The sequence below is a fragment of the Siphateles boraxobius genome, unplaced genomic scaffold, assembly GCF_051911475.1.
Source record: "Siphateles boraxobius isolate OS27281-9 unplaced genomic scaffold, OSU_SipBor_1 19, whole genome shotgun sequence".
In the NCBI taxonomy this organism is placed as follows: domain Eukaryota; kingdom Metazoa; phylum Chordata; class Actinopteri; order Cypriniformes; family Leuciscidae; genus Siphateles; species Siphateles boraxobius.
Genome location: NW_027508799.1, coordinates 17,275,641 through 17,294,027, shown reverse-complemented (window position 1 = coordinate 17,294,027; position 18,387 = coordinate 17,275,641). Strand labels below are relative to the sequence as shown.

The 18,387-nt window shown below is 34.9% G+C and overlaps 2 protein-coding genes across 3 annotated transcripts in view; one reads left to right on the top strand and one right to left on the bottom strand.

The window, feature by feature from the left end:
* Positions 1 to 3,502: 3,502 nt before the first annotated feature.
* On the bottom strand, positions 3,503 to 17,309 carry tmem110l (transmembrane protein 110, like). The gene is made up of 8 exons (XM_077233987.1): positions 16,834 to 17,309; positions 12,632 to 12,680; positions 12,444 to 12,539; positions 12,237 to 12,358; positions 10,896 to 11,008; positions 8,623 to 8,706; positions 7,549 to 7,677; positions 3,503 to 5,438 (listed from the first exon to the last, which is right to left on the bottom strand). Exons 1-8 carry the CDS (start codon positions 16,976 to 16,978, stop codon positions 5,343 to 5,345), a joined length of 834 nt encoding a protein of 277 aa, XP_077090102.1. The 5' UTR covers positions 16,979 to 17,309; the 3' UTR covers positions 3,503 to 5,342.
* Positions 17,145 to 18,387, top strand: part of sfmbt2 (Scm like with four mbt domains 2) — a 50,327-nt gene continuing 49,084 nt past the window's right edge. For both annotated transcript variants that reach the window (XM_077233974.1, XM_077233972.1), the window contains exon 1: positions 17,145 to 17,208. The gene's annotated coding sequence lies outside the window, so the exon portion shown is untranslated. The remainder of the gene's footprint in view (positions 17,209 to 18,387) is intronic.

Sequence of the window (18,387 nt, the reverse complement as noted above, 5' to 3'; positions counted from 1 at the left end):
AAAAACAATGAATGTAATTCTAAACTTTTGAAATCCCATGCCGTCATCACCGGTGTACAAGATGGAAATGTTTTATTTTTATTTTTGTATATGGATCCAAGATTGTGTTGAGATCTCCAAATCTTTTAAATAGCATCAAAAAAAGTTAGAGAAATGGGAATTGTGCAATGAATGACAAATTGCATTTGAGAAACTAAAACTGGCTCTCTCAACTGCAACTGTAGGTCTATACGATTATTTAAAGTTATTAATCTATCTGATTTTGAAAAGTTAGGTTTACGTTCATGGTGTTAGACTCAATCCAATGGGACTGCATTGGACAATTGAAAATTAATATCCTAACGTCTATACACTGTCGCAAGGGGAATGCCCGGTAGCTTCTGTCGTCGTCAAAGTTGTTACCGTTCAGATTTGGTGGTATCCCACCCCTAATATACAGGTGAAACTCGAAAAAATTTAATATCGTGCAACAAGTTCATGTATTTCAGTAATTCAAATTAAAGGTAAAGACGGCCGACATTTCTGCATTTAAAATCCTTTTTTTTTATTGATTTCTTGTAATATTCTAATTTTCTGAAATTTTGAATTTGGCTGAGAGCCATAATCATCAAAATTATACATTTTGCACGATATTCTAACTTTTCGAGTTTCATCTGTATACATTCCCCATTCAGTTCATAAACTGCTGTGGCAATCAAAAAGGTATGAAAGGGGTGTGTGAAAGTGTGTGAAACTGAGTGTGAGAAAGATGGTGTTCTGAGAGACACCAAGACAAATAAATTATGTCAATCAAAACAGCTGTATCTAAATTTAAAAGTGGGCCCGCAGGGTAAAATATGCCCAATAAAATAATGGCTAACTATCCTGGCCTGGGTTATCGTTGTGGCAGAAAGAAACAGTGCCACACCACCTAACTTTGGGAAGGCAGAAAGCAAGCCTGTCCACCCCATACTTAACTTTTCCCTTTTACAGGATGTCATGATGGATCACATCGAACGGATCTGATTCTGCTCCAAATGTATACAAATATTTTCTTGTTACTGTTTAACATGAGAAAAGTGGGTTGAGTGTTTTCCAGGTTAAAACTACACCAACCAGCCTCAGCAAACCCCACACGCCAACGACAACACACAGGATGAAGTGGGGGATAAAGGACGTGTTAGTATACCTCCCTCGCCAACGAGGAAAAGCCCATTGCAACGGCTCGCAAAGAGTCACCCTGGTGAAGATGGAACGTCAATGGGGCAACGAGATGATCAACACATCTGGAGAAACATCTGGACCAACCAGGGGCACAACTACCCAGTGTTAGAGGGGTATGCAGCAACAATTTTGGCGCCCCCCAATACATATATATATATACACACACACACACATATATATATATATATATATATATATATATATATATATAATTATTATTAACAATGTTAACAAATAATAAAAGTTTTATAGCACAGATCTTTAAAGAGAGAGAGAGATGTGAACATTATTATAGCTTTCATGTCACAGAGCAGATGTAACAATAGCCTGTATGTCTGACAGCACAGCTAACATGAACAGCTAATGGTAAACAAAATCTATTTGTTTCCATGATAAACCAGCCTTATGGCATAAGTCATGTTTTCCAGCTTCTAGTCATTTATTGTGCATGCTACCTTATATTTACCAGTTGTTATTTTACTTTAATAAAATTGAGATATGTCATGCATGGGATCGGTACCATAGGGTTTAACCAAAATCTAAATGTAGATATCAGCAATACTATTTTGCATTAACACTTGCCAGTCTTTTAACATTAAAATTTGCAAGCCTCCAAGTTTGGTAACAAATATATGCATGATTCCATGGTAAACCAGAGATATTGCATTAGTTGTTTTCCAGATTCTTGTCATTTATTATACATGCTACCTTATATTTTTCAGTTTTCAGCTCAGCAACCTCGGTTTTGCATATTCTAAGCTAGCTAGCTACATATTCTGGCTGCTACATTTCCCAGTGTTAGCAAACGCTAGTCTGTTAACATGAATATTTGCAAGCCTCCTCCAAGCACAGACGTCACATTTTAAATCCTACCTGTTGCCTTTAAAAAAAAAAACATTAAAAAAAAAAATTTAACCATCGCTTTGGCGCCCCCATGATGCGGCGCCCCTATTCGCCGCATATAGCGCATACCCACTTTTCGCGCCACTGGGACCAACTAATGGTTTAATCTTAGCATAAGAATCAGTTTGTGTAATGTTTATTAATGTTTTATTTGGTTCAATCATAGGTCTGAGCATTGAGATAGATCTCATGATTTGATTAATTACTGATTCATTTGAAAATATTTCAGGTACACGTAAATTGAAAAGAGAAAAATCTCTTAAAGCTGTAGACTAGGGACTCTTAACTAGGTACATTACTGTAAAATGGGCTAGGTCCGAATAGATAATTGGGTAAACTTCTGAAGCGATGAATGAATGACTACATTAAATATAATTTGAGGTGTTTCCATTTGCTCAAATGGCAAAAGAAAAACTTTCAAAAAGAGTAAAAATAGAGAGAAAGACATCAACTTTACTGTCACCAACAGCTGCTGTATTAGAAATGGCCACACATCAGCGGTAACTAGTTTTTTGTAATTTGATGCAAGGGTAATATAATACTAAGTATAATGTGATAAATTTACATAAATGGTTTTTTTAAAAATCTTTACAGGATTTAAGATGCCGATGACTGTTAAAACGTGTCATCAGAGTCTGAAAAAAGACCAGAATATTCTTGTGGAATCCGATTAAAGCTCGAAATCCAGGGCGAACAGAAAATTGGACTAATCCTAAAAAGTACGCTATTGGATGCAGAAAAGACAACCCATGTTTTTTTTCAGTTTTCTTTCATTAAAGTCAGTTTAATGTAATTTAAGTTGAAATGACTCAAACATACAAGTTGATACTTAAAAAATTAAGGCAGCATTTTTTTTTTCTTACGGTGTAGAGAAAAATAATGGGATGAATACTTCCAGAACCATGACTACATAAAAAGTGGGTAATTGTACCACTCTATTAATGAGAAAGAAATGTTAAACAAACCATAAAAGCCCAAGTGGATGTTTTACCCATAGCAGCTGAGAAACCTTTTTTCTAATTTTTGGTTGAGTATGACCTGTTTCGCCCCTGTCATCAGACTGGGGTCAAATGGTTGCTGGACCCACCCCTTCCAGGTGTTCTTACCCAAGTTTGCTTAACTCTTAGAGCCCCTTTGTCACACAGGACTTTATTGGCAGGTGCAAAGTAGTTGCTCTCTAAAGGGCTCTGGAGACGTGACTCTAACTTACTGATAACGAAAAAATGTGCAAATGCATCCACACACAATACAAAAAAGACGTGTTCAAACCTCAAAAATACCAATCACTGACCCCATAGTTCAAATTAAGCAAAATAGAATGGCAATAAGTGCCTTATTTAAAAAAAAAGAAGAAAAAATGATTAAACTAATTCAAGTGACATCCATCCGCTAGAAATGTTGTGCTAGATTTTTTTGTTACAAGCAGTATTTTTTAGCATTTCACAACTCGTAGTCCCAGTCCCAAAGTCCCAGCTCGTAATAAAAGACTCGACTGCATGTGCATATTGACATTGCAACAATTTTGAAGAATCAATATAATTTAACAGCTGAAAAATTACAGTCACTAGTCTGTAAATCACTATTTTGTACAGAATTTGAAAATCAGAACTATTGCAAGATGTTGCATGCGTAAAAACAAAACAAAAACACAATTTGAATAAAAACTGTACATTGTTTAAACTTTTTACAGGTTTAAAACACAAAGCTCGTCTGGTCTTCCACGTATTTACAAATGGTTTTACAACAGATTTGAAATATTCTAGCATGTGTGTCAAGAGCTGGAAAGTGGTTGTAGTGTGTTTACAGTGAGTTGTTCATCACAGGTGACATGAGCCGTTTCAACTTCAAATGAAAAGTCTGAACGTCTGTAATCAGGAGAAACACTAGATCTCCTCTCTCATCTGTCTCTGTTTCTCTACTTTTAATTAACTTCTTGGAAGTCAGAACACTAAAGGACGTGGAGGGAGGATAAAGTTACCCTTTAATAACTCATATGCTATTAATTATCTTAACCAATTGGGAACCATTCACTAACGCTAGAAGAACATTCCGTATTTACTGGGTTACGGTACCATAGGTACGCGCCCAAAAGAAAGACTTCCTTTGCAGAAAAGGCAACGTATTTTTTGTATTAATGTTTAAGATCTGAGAGAAATCTTGACAGTAAATATACTTATATTTCATTCAATACCATTACAAAAGTTAAATCTAACTAAAACTAAAGGATTTTTTATACTTAAAGCATTGTGTTGTTAGCTTAGCAACATGCTAATGTCACACTCTATTGGGATCAATCGTAACACTCTAAGGGCAAATTCAAAACGCCATTTTTGCGCCCTTGAAGGGTCCTTCGGCAAGGGGACGCCATTTGTAGGGGTGTTCCAAACGAAAGTGAACAACTGGGATCCTTCACGAAGGGGCCCTTCCACAAGGCCGTTAGCGAAGGGTACATGTGGCGGTCACTTCAATGAAGTCATTTTATCATTTATAGTCATGTGACCTAGAAAAAAAATCATTTTATGGCTTTGGCGGGAGAGTTCGAGGTTACTTACAAACAGAGCAATTCAAGTGGTTTTGTTTGTGGAATATTTTACACATTTTTTCAATTTACATTTATTTGCAACAGTTATGTTAACAGCAATAATAAGACATTTCTGTCGTAAGAACAGTTATTCAGCTGACGGACATCGTGCTGCATTGTCATGGGAACATCCCAAGTGGAAATAATGAGGAAATGATGTTGTCTTTCGTTGCTCCCTTCGCCAAGTGCGTTCCAAACGGCTGCATAATAGCACACAAGTGCCCCGCTCCCTCCAAAGTCCCAACATCAAGGGCTCTGCCCTTCGAAGGGAGTAGGGCATTGGGATGCTGACTTCCAATTGGAATTTGCCCTAAGTGTACATCTTATGAAAAGCACTCTCTCAACGGGAAGGCTGTTCCAGAATTTACTAGCATACTAAATGATAAATAAAATGTTGACAAAAAATACATTTCATTTAAGTAGCCTATCAATATATATAAAATGGAGAATTTTATGTGTGCCGTGAATTTTTACACTAGCTAAGCAGTGCACGTGAAATGTTCTGTTTGTGCGGAGGAGTTTCTAAAAGGTTCCAAATCAGTCACTTGAGTTCCATTTCAATTAGGAAGCAGGTAGTGAACACCAAGGCAGCTCTCTAGGTTTAGGAACGGAGATATAAGGTATAATACATTTTAATAGGTATACTTTGTGTTTTTTAAACTTCCATACAGACTCGTATTAATGCTTCTTCTGTTGAGTCGTGTTCTTCCTCTTCAGAACATACTGTATTATCATCTTCCTTTAGCAGCACCTACACAAACATATAAACACAGTTTGAGGTCAACTGAACAGTCTGGCCAGATCACAAATGATTGTTTTCACGTTCATGCGAGTTGGATCACTTTATAGCTATAGCATAAATCTACTGACAATAAAACCATAAGCGCAGATGGAAGAACCCAGCAGAAGATTGACGGTAGACAAGTTTTATACATTCTCCTTCATATTGGCACTCATCAAACATACTTTTCCACAGATTTGGATTCATTCTCCATAACATGAGCTTATGGAAACATGTTCCAAATGTCACTGCTATCGCTGAACAAGTGAATGATTTGTGAGCAGCTGGCACTCTACCATTACTGGAGGAGTGAAGGAAAAAGGGATGAGAAAAAAAGAAAAGATGAGAGGAGAAAAACAAAGTAAAAGAGATTGGAAAGACCCCATATTACTCAACAAATGGAGATAATATGACCCTAGAGGCCAGCAGCCTTTGGAAAGGTCTTTGGTCAAATGGCGAGAAAAGGGAAAAAAGTTGTCCTGTAATTACATTCATATAGCACAATCCCACCATTCAAGAAGAATACAATACACAAACACACAATCAAACTATTCATATATAGCCCCAGAAACAAAACATTCATTTCAGCTGAGCGACTTCATTTTAAATTATATGCAAGAATAAAGCCAAACTAATACAAAAAAATACAAAAAACAAACAAAGATTAGTCCAGTGGTTCTCAAATGGTTTTGCTTTTGGGACACAGATTTTATATTGGACATCAAGTGGTGACCAACACAATAACCGAATTGCTTTATTGTAAAAACAATAATAATAATATGTAAAATAAAACATTTTGATTTACTAATATTACCATAAAACTGCAATATTATTATTATTCTAAAATAGACTGAATTGGAAGATTTATGTTGAATTTTGATGGTTTTATGATCTTCATAGAAAATTTTCACTGCAGAAAACAATATATTTGTATTTGTTATTTTATTTAATAATTCTTAATCTGTATTTAATGTTTTGTGTATTTAAAAAAAATAATAATAAAATAATGATTTTTGAGGATATGTGGATGTTCCAAATTTGTCATCGGCCTAATTTGGACAGTTTTTACCAATCCATGATGAATTTGCACAAAAATACCATTGAAGTTTGACTGAACGCATGCTATTTCAGGTCAATAACCTTAGATGTGACTCTACTCCCTTTTAAAAGTAGGTAAATCTATTTATTGTGTTATATGGATGGTTGCATTTTATTATTTGCATTTAGCTTTGTTTTTTCCTGTTTAATGCAACCCAGTCACAACAGACCAAAAACAAACCGGCTGAGAACCACTGAATTAAACTTAACTTGGATGAAATGTCCAGAGGGACAGATATGGGGAACAAGGTCACAAGGAATTGTTACTGACTCATTTTTTCCTGGATCTCCATACTGATTGCTAAACCCAGCATAAAAAAATGCACATGAGTGCATTATTATGACATATTTCACAGATATTATGATATTATATTATGACAGATATTTCAATTAAATTAATATCTTCAAAATATGTTTATGCTGGTTTAATCTAGGGACTATGTGCTAGTAAAAAATGTGTTGGTCAAAAAAAATAGGTTGTGGGTTCAAACCCTGTGTGGCAAGCAAGACAGGGCCATGAGGCGCGGGAAAGGATCGAGGCCGGTGGCGCGAGCGATAATGAGCCTCGGCTTCGAATCTCATGAAGGAGCTCCAGAAGGATAAAAGGAGGAGTGAAGGCAGTGAAAGACGAGAGAGGACTAGGCATGGGAATTTATGTTATTGTTTTGTTTCAATTTAAGCGCCAGTCATCCGTGAGGGGCTGACAATGTGCGTTTGTTACCTTAAAGAACTATTTATACCTGATCTTAGTCCAATAAAAACAACTTTCATTGGTGTAATGTAATGTACAGAATACAGGTTCAATCTGTCATTTTAAAAAAACATTTTCAGCTTCAATAAAATTAGAAAATTCAACTTTTTTTTTTACAGAATGCTATTGTGAGCATTTTCCTGTGCTTATAAATACGAAGTACCCAATTATTAGTGAATGGGAGCATTTTTTTTATGTGCATTTATTGAGACGTCGTATGACTATTCTCACCTCAGCTTCATCATTGCTTTCATGTGGCAACACCTCTACTTGCTTTGGACAGTCACGTGAGCCTTCCAGAGATGTCATCTTCTTATGTTTCCTCATTGTTAAACTGTCCACCACCCAGAACATTATAGACTGAAACACATATAAGTGGACTGATAAGTGGATGGATGGATGGATGGATGGATGGATGGATGGATGGATGGATGGATGGATGGACTGATAGATGGATGGACTGATAGATGGATGGACTGATAGATGGATGGGTGGATGGATAAATGGATAGATAAGTGGATGGATGGGCGAATAGATGGATGGATGGATAAGTGGATGGATGGGTCGTGGATGGATAAATGGATAGATAAGTGGATGGGCGAATGGATGGATGGATGGGCAGATGGATGGATGGATGGATGGATGGATGGACTGATGGATGGATAGATAGATAAGTGGATGGATGGATGGATGGATAAGTGGATGGATGGATGAATGGATGGATGGATGGATGGACTGATGGATGGATAAGTGGATGGATGGATGGATGGATGAATGGATGGATGGATGGATAGATAAGTGGATGGATGGATGAATGGATGGATGGACGGACGGACGGATAGGTGGATGGATGGACTGATGGATGGATGGGTGGATGGATAAATGGATAGATAAGTGGATGGATGGGCGAATGGATGGATGGATGGGCAGATGGAAAGTGGATGGATGGGTGGATGGATAAATGGATAGATAAGTGGATGGGCGAATGGATGGATGGATGGATAAGTGGATGGATGGGCGGATGAATGGACTGATGGATGGATAGATAGATAAGTGGATGGATAGATGAATGGATGGATGGATGGACTGATGTATGATAGATAGATAAGTGGATGGATGGATGGATAAGTGGATGGATGGATGAATGGATGGATGGATGGACTGAAGGATGGATAAATAGATAAGTGGATGGATGGATGGATGGATGAATGGATGGATGGACTGATAAGTGGATGGATGGATAAGTGGATGGATGGACGGATGGATGGATGGACAGATATCATGCATTATTCTTGAATAACTCACATTCACAATGAAAGGCACGATCAGCATGACGATGGCTAACTCCAGCTGGGGGTTTGGGATGTAGTCCAGCACCACCTCCTCCAGCTACAACACACATAAACATCAGTGGTCAGCACTTATAAACATGCATATCCATCTAACAAATAATAATAATAATAATAATAATATGAAATCTGGTTTATATATATACATATACAATTTATATATAAACAAGTCTGAAATTGCATGTAATAAGGAAGCAAGTAAATAAATAGATAAAAAAACTTTTTTCACTTGAAATAAAACAATTCTATAGAGGAAATAGAACACATATTATCGTTCATTATTTCCACATGTCCTCATTTCACCCTTCCACACTAACAAAAGATAAGATGGAACTGTACAAGGTCCACCCATAGGCCCAACCACAGAATCCAATGGCACGGGTAAAGGTATTCAAGCGTGTAGGTCTTTTACTTGCACTTCTGCAAAGTCTACTTAAATTGTTAAAGTTTAGTTTCAATTTGATTCTAGCTCTGTGCTTAATCTGACTTAGATTTCAAATGATTATTATATCTAGACTGTGTTTCGATTCAGGAACTATGTATTCATTTAGATATTTGATCATTCTGGGTATCCAATACTTTCAATTATCCGTTCATGAAGGACCCAATGTCGCATTAGAGCCACAAGCCAGTCGGGACGGCTCTCACGGACACAAACTCGCCAGTTCTTATCTTAGTCAGAGGGTGCAGGGTTAACTATTTAACCCTGGGTTAACTATTTCCATTAAACTACTATATGCATGCTCACACAAAAAGTGTCATTTTCATAGTTACATTTATACAGCTTTCTAAGTCAGTGATAGACAGAAATCAAAAGGTCCCAGATGGTGCTCCCTTCATTGGGCCACGGACACATTTAAAATGATACCAAACATGAAAGGGATAAAACAATAGTGTCACAAGATGCATAATATGTGGTGTGTAGACATTCTTCTTGAACTTTCAGTGACCCGAGTCAGGGCGAAAGGTGACGGAGTAAGAAGAGGAGATGCATAGATACGCAAGGAGAGAAGTTTGGGCAAGACCTGTGCGCTTTCTTTGAGATCTCCTCTTCAGATTTGTGAGTTTTATTGTTTTATTGCAGGGTGTTTTGACCTCGTGTTCTGTCTTAGCAGGAAAACCACAGCACTGAAACATTCGATGGTCAGACTATGCTTACGAATGCCATTGCATTAGACAGGAATATATCCAGACCATTTCTGTTCGTCAAATGTATTAAGAAATATAGTTTGGAAACATTACTATTTTTAATGTTTTTGAAAGAAGTCTTATGCTCATCAAGGCTGCATTTATTTGATCGAAAATACAGAAGAAAAAAACGGTAATGTTGTGAAATATTATTACAATTTAAAATAATGGTTTTCTATTTGAATGTACTTTAAAATATAATTTGTTTCTGTGACGGAAAGCTGAATTTTCAGCATCATTACTCCAGTCTTCAGTGTCACATGATCCTTCAGAAATCATTCTAATATGCTGATTTATTATCATTGTTGGAAACAGTCGTGCTACTTAATTTTTTTTTTTTAACCTGTAATACTTCAGAATTAATTGATGAATAAAAAGTTTAAAAAAGAACAGCATTTATTTAAAATAGAAATCTTTTGTAACAATATACACTACCGTTCAAAGGTTTGGGGTCTGTATTTTTTTTCTTTCTTTTTTTTTTTAAAGAAACTAATAGTTTTGTTACACTGATAAAAAGTCAAAGTACAGATTTATCTTGATAGAACATTTTTATTTCAAATAAATGCTGTTCTTTTTAACTTTTTAGTCATCGATGAAAAAATGTCACGGGTTCCAAAAAAAATATGTTAAGCAGCACGACTGTTTCCAACATTGATAATAAATCAGCGTATTAGAATAATTTCTCAAGGATCAGCTGACGATGAAGACTGGATTAATGATGCTAAAAATTCAGCTTTGCATCACAGAAATAAATAATATTTTATATTCAAATAGAAAACCATTATTTTAAATTGAAATACTATTTCACAATATTACTGTTTTTTTTTTAATCAAATAAATGTAAGCTTGATGAGCATAAGAGGCTTTTCATATATATATATATATATATATATATATATATATATATATTTCAAAATAAAACAAAAACAGATTTTAGTTCTGTCCATCCTAGTATTACTAAATACTGTAGAGGGAAATGACCCATGGGGTGAGTCTGTGTAACAATAACAGAAACGTTGAGTGTGTGAATGTTTATCTTACATTGGTCCACCCGGGAACGAGCAGCACCAGAGTGACCACACTTTTCTCTAGAGCAACGATGAGTAAATACACCGAGCACTGCGACAACCAGGCCGCTACCAGAGGAGGATCACCTAAAACAATGAAAGACACTTTTAAAAGTGAATTATGATTTATTTACGTTTTCTAAAGTGCTTCTCTTTGCAAAAATGGACACCATTGCTATGTAGTTGCTAAGGCATCAATAGCAAAAGCACATAAAAAAAAGACCTCAAATAACAATACAAGAGAAAAATATCAAGAAATAAAAGAAAAACATAGCACGTATGAAATGAATATATGAACACAGGGATGTAAAAAAAAACATGTAAATGTAGAAGATCGTGAGCTGCATATTAATTAACACTCAATATACAGTAATATATATATATATATAGGCTATATATAAATTTAATTATTGACAAATGATAATGATTATTATTAATTGAAAGATAGATTGGCAAATATATTGATGCTTTAAATGAAATTAATATTATTTATAAGGCACTCCTTTTCTTCCATATGTAAAAATGCATTTAGCGAAATCATTTTATTTAACATTAATGAATGTAACAATGTTGGTATTTTTAATAACGTAGTATTGATTTAAGCATGCAAGCCCTTTTAAGTGGTCAGCTTCCAAAAGTTCTGGTAAATTTAAAATGGCAAAGTGTCAAAACAGGGATTCAAAAGCTGACCTAAGCAGAAAAGCATTCATAAACAATTGTTTGGCCAAAATCATGTGAAACGATGGGCGTATTCCATCTGCTTTACGTGCATGTGCACAGAATGTGCATGTGAATTGTGAATGTGTGTGTAATTTTCTTTTTCTATGGTGTTTTTGCCAGGGAAATCCCAGAGAGGGCAAAAAGCAAGTGTTGGGAAACGACCCAAACACATTTGAATAATATAACGTACAGCGCCCTCTGGTGGTGACATGAGACTGAAACAAACTGATGCATGATAGTTTCTCTTTTGTTTTGAATCTTTGGTTTATGTTTTCTGCTCATTATGACAGCAGACTTGAACTTTGAACAGACTCCTTTAAACTTTATCCTTTAGACTCCTTTCAACCAAAACACTCAAAAAAATAAAGGTTACAAATGTTTTTTTTTCTGCAACAATTGGTTTCCCAAAGAACCTTTAAGGGAACAGTTCTTTAAAGAGCCATTTGTTTTCTCGTGTGAAGGACATTTTGAAAATCTTAAGAACCTTTGTCCGCTATAAAGACCCTCTTGTGCGATCGAAAGGGGAATGGAACCATAGATACCAGTAAAGAACTTTTTTTTAAGTGTATGACTAGCTTCCATTAATGTAACTCACCATATTCTCCAAACATTAGCAGTGTTAGGTGTTTATGTTCCACTATCTTGGAAACAACCTTCACCCCCACCCAGATCACCAGCATTCCCAATGTGGCATCCAACAGGAAGTTCAATAGATACCTGTAATAACAGAAAAGGGTAATACGGTTAGTGTAATTGGAGGCTAGAGCAATAAAACTTGACAAACAAGTAATAACCGACTCACAGAGAGCAGGGATCTTCATTTGTGAATGTGGACAGGAATATGTTGGCAAAATGCATGAAGAGAGCACCAATGGCTTGCTTAGACGTATCAAAGATCCTGCAGGCAAAACGAAAGAATGAGAGTGTGCTCTGTTTTGTGCCATTTTATCATAATATCATAATTCTTTACTAATGTTTCATATTAATTACCAGATCCTCCAAGGTCTTCTAATTCCAACCGGTTCACGAAACCTCTTCACTATGAAGACGAAGACATTATTAGCATGAATAATGTTTAAGTTATAAACATCCATGTGAGTTTCACTCTAAATATGGTTTAATATAGCATGATAACTTAAAAAATATAGCCAACCACAAACGTTTCCCATACAAAAATGTAATATATGGCCATATATGTACTTATATTTTAAATAGCATGACATATATCTATACATATGTTTGACACAATATATGCCTGCAACATATATGAACATTTATGTGTCCAAACATGTGAAGAAAATATTTGAGTTCATCCATATATGATACCATATATCTGCATATATTACAGTATAGTATTGGTTTCTCGCATATATGGACAACATTCAGTATAAATATGTGGCATACATATATATGGGAAAATATATGGAACTTACATGAAAACGTCCATTTTTGCTATATTTTGAAATATATGTTTCATATATATCTGTGTTTTATATATATGAATTTTGCATATATTGTCATATAGGCAGCAGAAATACATTGGCACTGACATTATATATGTAATTTACATATATTGAGATATATTGCATTTCTGTATGGGTTTGAATGGTACAAACCACTGATGATGCAACGATATTCACATTTTTGTAACTTTATCTGGATTTAATGTATTAAGTTATCATTAAACCATATTTAGAGTGAAACTCGCATAGCAGTTTTTGAAAGAAGTCTCTTATGCTCACCAAGGCTGCACGCAATAAAACAGTAATGTATTGTGAAATATAACTACAACTTAAATGAACTGTTTTCTATGTGAATATATTTATTCCTGTGATCAAAGCTGAATTTTCAGCATCATTACAGCAGGCTTCAGTGTCAAATGATCCTTCAGAAATCAATCAATTATGCTCATTTGAATATATATACATATATGCTGAATATCAAAAATAGAAATGCCAACACTTGGATGAACTCAGGATAAAGTTCTGTTGAGACTAACTCCATCACTGCCATTTGTAAGAGTCTAGCACACATATGTCAACAACGAAATTGAACTAAACGGACACAAAATTAGGGTAACCCTTTATTTTACAGTGTTCTTGTTACCTATGTTACATGTAATTACCATAGTAATAACTGTAAATAATGCATAATTACATGCAATTAACCCTCAACCAAATCCTAATCCTACCCTAACCCTATATAAGTATAGTAGTTCATTAATATTACACAGTAACAATGACACCTTAAAATAAAGTGTAACCAAAATTAGTAATGAAATGACTTTCAAGAGAGAGGATAATTGTGTTAGACACAAACTCTGCCTCAAACCAGCTCACAAACCCCAAGCTGAACGACATATCTAAGGGATGTTTTCACATATGCAAACGGTTAGTCTGTAATCAACAGCTAAACAGAAGCAGGATGATTATTGAATGTCTGAGGAAACTAACAGCGATGACGACAGCAAAGATAAGGAGCCAAAAAAAAAAAAAAAAAGAAGCCAGGAAGTGCCCAGAATAACAAAGTGCATAGAGTAAAAACACAAGCATAAGCACAGCCCAAGAGATTACAAAGTACAAATGTCACAAATTCTCCCTTTGTTCTCTTCGCCTTTCCTGAAAACACAAATAAAAAGTAACTTCGGTATTCAATAAACAAATAAATAAATGAAAATCCGTCCTCTGATAACTCATGATCAGGGTATTTTTCTCTGTACACAGCAAAAAGTTTAATCACAAACAGGAACAGCACAGATTCATTGTAATGTGTAACTCTAGAAAGGTCATTTACCATGTTCTTGGGGGTTTTCAGTGCATGACCACAAAACAAACAAACTGCTTTTGGGAAGTATAATTAGCAATGAACATTTAATTTTTAGAATCCTCTTACGAAAATGTGAACGATACCAAACTCACTATGGTATTTAGGTGGTCTAAGTCAAAAGAGCACGTCTTTATGACATTTTAGTCTCTGAATAAACTGTAAATTTCACTTATTTTATCATCCAGCAGGTATAAATCCCAAATCTCCTCAACAAACCGCATTGAATTATCATTCATGTCCAAACTACAAAAGGTTTTATTCACATCTTACAGCATCACCACAAATTAGCCCCTTTTCAAATAACATTCTTAGCAAAAAGTCTTTGTTTACAACTACCACATTCACTGATTAGTAGCAGCTTGAGTTATATTAGCTCACAATTACCAAATATTAACCAAGAAAACACTATATTGTATCTTTGGACTGAATGAGCACATGACATAGTTAAATATTGGGAAAGAAACAACTCTGAACCGGAGCTTAGGGTTCAAACTTGTAAGGCAGGTCACATGACTCGGATCCTCCGGCTGAAATGGAAAAACTAGCTTTAGTTTTGGGTCGGAGCATCACATGAGTTACAGGAGTGAGAGCTGTTATCATGTGCTATCACACATCTGAGGAATCTTATCTTTGAATAAAGCTTGTACCTCAGAAAAACTGATTCTTTGTGTGTGTGTGGAAAGAGAAGTCCTTCTTTCATTTTAAGGTGCGTTCATTTACTGTTGTCTGGCGAATGCTCGAGGACGAATTCCTGTCATTTCAACAGGAGAACATCGGGAATGATGTGTGAAATATTTCCTCACACACAACAGGTTCAAGCTGAACTAGAAAGCTGCCTGGTTTAAAAGTGTCATCTGTGTGAGCTGTGATTCGCTATATTGTCAGTAGACAACGGATCCTTTTTTTTTTTTTTTTTGGCCCACAAAATTTCTCTAATCTGAACACACCTTTAATTCACATGTCTGGTCTTATTTTCAATAAATGATTGGTGAATGTTATTTTTTTTTAAAAAAGGCATAATCTTCCTCCTTTTCTGCTGATGTCTCTTAACTACTGGATAATATCAATCAATAATCAAACAGCTCTTTAGCTTATGCAATGCTATGCTATGTTCATGATCCAATCAATTCCCAGTTGATAAAATCAACTCCTGCCCTGCATATTTTCTCATTGAATGTCCTGTTGCACTCAGACATATACCACATTACAGAAATAAAATGTAGTATGAGTATCGCCTAATTCATTTTTACCTTGAGTGACAAAGCCTAGGTAATTATTTCTGTTGGATTAATAGATGCACTAGAGACTAAACTTAATGAAATTATGTTCCCACAATGTTTTTTTTTTAACCAAGTAATTTAAATGACTTTTCCAGTACTTTGTGATTAATAGATACTATTTTATAGATATAATAGATATTAAAGATTCAATAGATATAAAAGTACTTTTTTAAATTAAATATTTATACTTTTTCAAGTCTTAATTTACTATATTTAAATCATTCAAATATCTGCACGTTTTCCATCACTGATTGAACTGCAAATGCAATTTGTTGCCAGATGACTGTAATATTAGATGCTGGTCACCATCATCCTGACAGCACAGACTATAGGTTAAATCTTAAATTTCATAACTCATGTTCCTCGTTTTAAAGGAACATGAGTCGTGTTGAAAATAATGATGTAGGCTATGAGAAAATAACTGAAATATGGTTTTAAGATAGGCTACTTGAAAGAAAAAACATTTCATACAGCCCAAGCTTATGTTATGGGTGTGTATGCTGTCAAATTTTGTTTATTTGGGCCGCTGAATGATATTGTAACGTGCAGTGCTATTGATTAAATGTCATGACGTTTCTTTATTGCTCGAGGATTAAACACTTCAGACCCTGAAATAGCACACAATGAGAAGAGTGAATGGATCAAAAGATTACCATGAAGATAAAAAAAAAGATAACACAGGCATAGGCTATTGAACCAGAATAACAAAACCAAAATTTCTCTGCACAGTAATTTTTTGGTTAATATTTTTGTTTTGTTAACATCCACGAACGTCATTTTAAAAGTCAAACCAAGTGTCAAGGTAACTACTAACGTTACATTAAGTTATTTATTTTACAATATAGGCTACACTAGACAGTATACAGTAAAAATGGTCTAAATTTCTATAAATACCACTTCACACATCACTGTTCAATAGTACCGCAATACTAATAGGCAGCAACAGAACTGTAAACAAACAAAACAACCAACCACAAGCCACGTGCTGCATCATAATCTTCTAAAAGAAAACAATAGAAAACGCCATCACACCACACGGAAACATCATCGCATTTGCTGTTTAGTTTAAATGCGGAGAAAACTTACACATTAAAGTGCTGAAAGCCAGAACAGCCAATAGACCCTGAATAAAAACACTGAATCCGTCCATCAGAGATCCGTCCACACAGCCCTGATACTCCGGGTTCACCAACTCGCTCATATTTCTTCTGCTCTTCGTAAAAACGAACATGTTTGCATTTGAATACCAGAACAAGAGTCATAGGATCCTTTGTGGAACAGAAATCCTCGGGAATTCGACTTAAACGGGGTTTCCATATAACGTTAACTTAACTAGCCAGAAGACAAAGACATTCGCACAGCAGACTGATGAACCAAGATCGCATAGGCTATACACCGCTCGAGCTGTTAAAGTCGTATTGAAGTTGAGCGATGTGGCATAAGATAAAGCATTTCACTCAGGTCAGTTTCTTTCTTTCCTTCTTTCTTTCTTGTTATTGAGTCAACAAGGGGAAAAACGGCTCTGCTGACGTCACCTCCTGCAGCTGAAATCTCCTGGAGCCCTTTGTCCCCCAACACACATGCTGATGTGAATGCATACCGGTATATGGACAAGTTACTTTTATTTTAGATCATTTCTTAGAATTTTATATAGGATATATATATATATATATATATATATATATATATATATATATATATATATATATATATATATATATATATATATAGAGGATATATATATATATATATATATATATATATATATGTATGTATGTACATAAACATGATAAATATATATAATATATATATATATATATATATATATATAAACTGTAAAACATTTATTGTCAAATTAACTGTAACTTACCCAGTAGTTGCTGTATTTCATTCAATACATATATAATTTGAATGAAAGCAGTGAGGGGGGGCCTACTGATTGACTGTATACAAATTAGTCATATGAATGTTTAGAATGGAATTTAAATGGAATTGACAAAGTTTCATCATATAGCCTACTTATGAATATTGTAGCAATATGTATCCATAGCTAAAAATAAAAGTTATTGACGGAAATATTTTGAACCTAATTGGAGGAAATAGGGAGTCAGTTGTTCTAATCAAATCCACTGTATGTTAGCATATTATACCTGTGTGATGCATCAGGTCAGGTCAACTCTTGACCTTATAAAATCCATCTTCATGGGTAAACCATTCACGAAACACTGGAAAATTGTTGTTTATCAGAAGTTACCATGCCAACTAACCTCTCATAAAAACATTTGCTGCATCTCAGGTATATAAATTCAATGTTCCTTTTTTTCTTTTCTTTTTATAAAGCTTCTTCTCAGCCGTGACACACAGTAAAAGGAGTGTAATAGGGTGGGACTGCTTGGTTGTTTCAGCTTCACTGATCCATAACACTAAAGACATTAAATCATGCAACATGACAAATGAGCATAGGAGTACAACTGAAGCATGTAAATAAACAGAAAAAAATAGCCTACATGTGGTTTAAAATCAGATAAATAGATTTCACTTAAAATACATTAAACCCTTTCATATAGGACATATAAACATTTTAGGACAATGATGTGTAATCAGCAACTACAAATCACAATTGTTTTATAGCTTATGAAA

Bases quoted from the DNA above. Each gene is read 5' to 3' on its own strand.
- tmem110l (XM_077233987.1), bottom strand. From the start codon at position 16,978: ATGTTCGTTTTTACGAAGAGCAGAAGAAATATGAGCGAGTTGGTGAAC. The intron at 11,009-12,236 runs GTGAGTTACATT...TCATTGTTTTAG, and splicing joins GCTAATGTTTGGAGAATATG to GTGATCCTCCTCTGGTAGCG. The intron at 7,678-8,622 runs GTGAGTTATTCA...TATGTGTTTCAG, and splicing joins TCGTGCCTTTCATTGTGAAT to TCTATAATGTTCTGGGTGGT.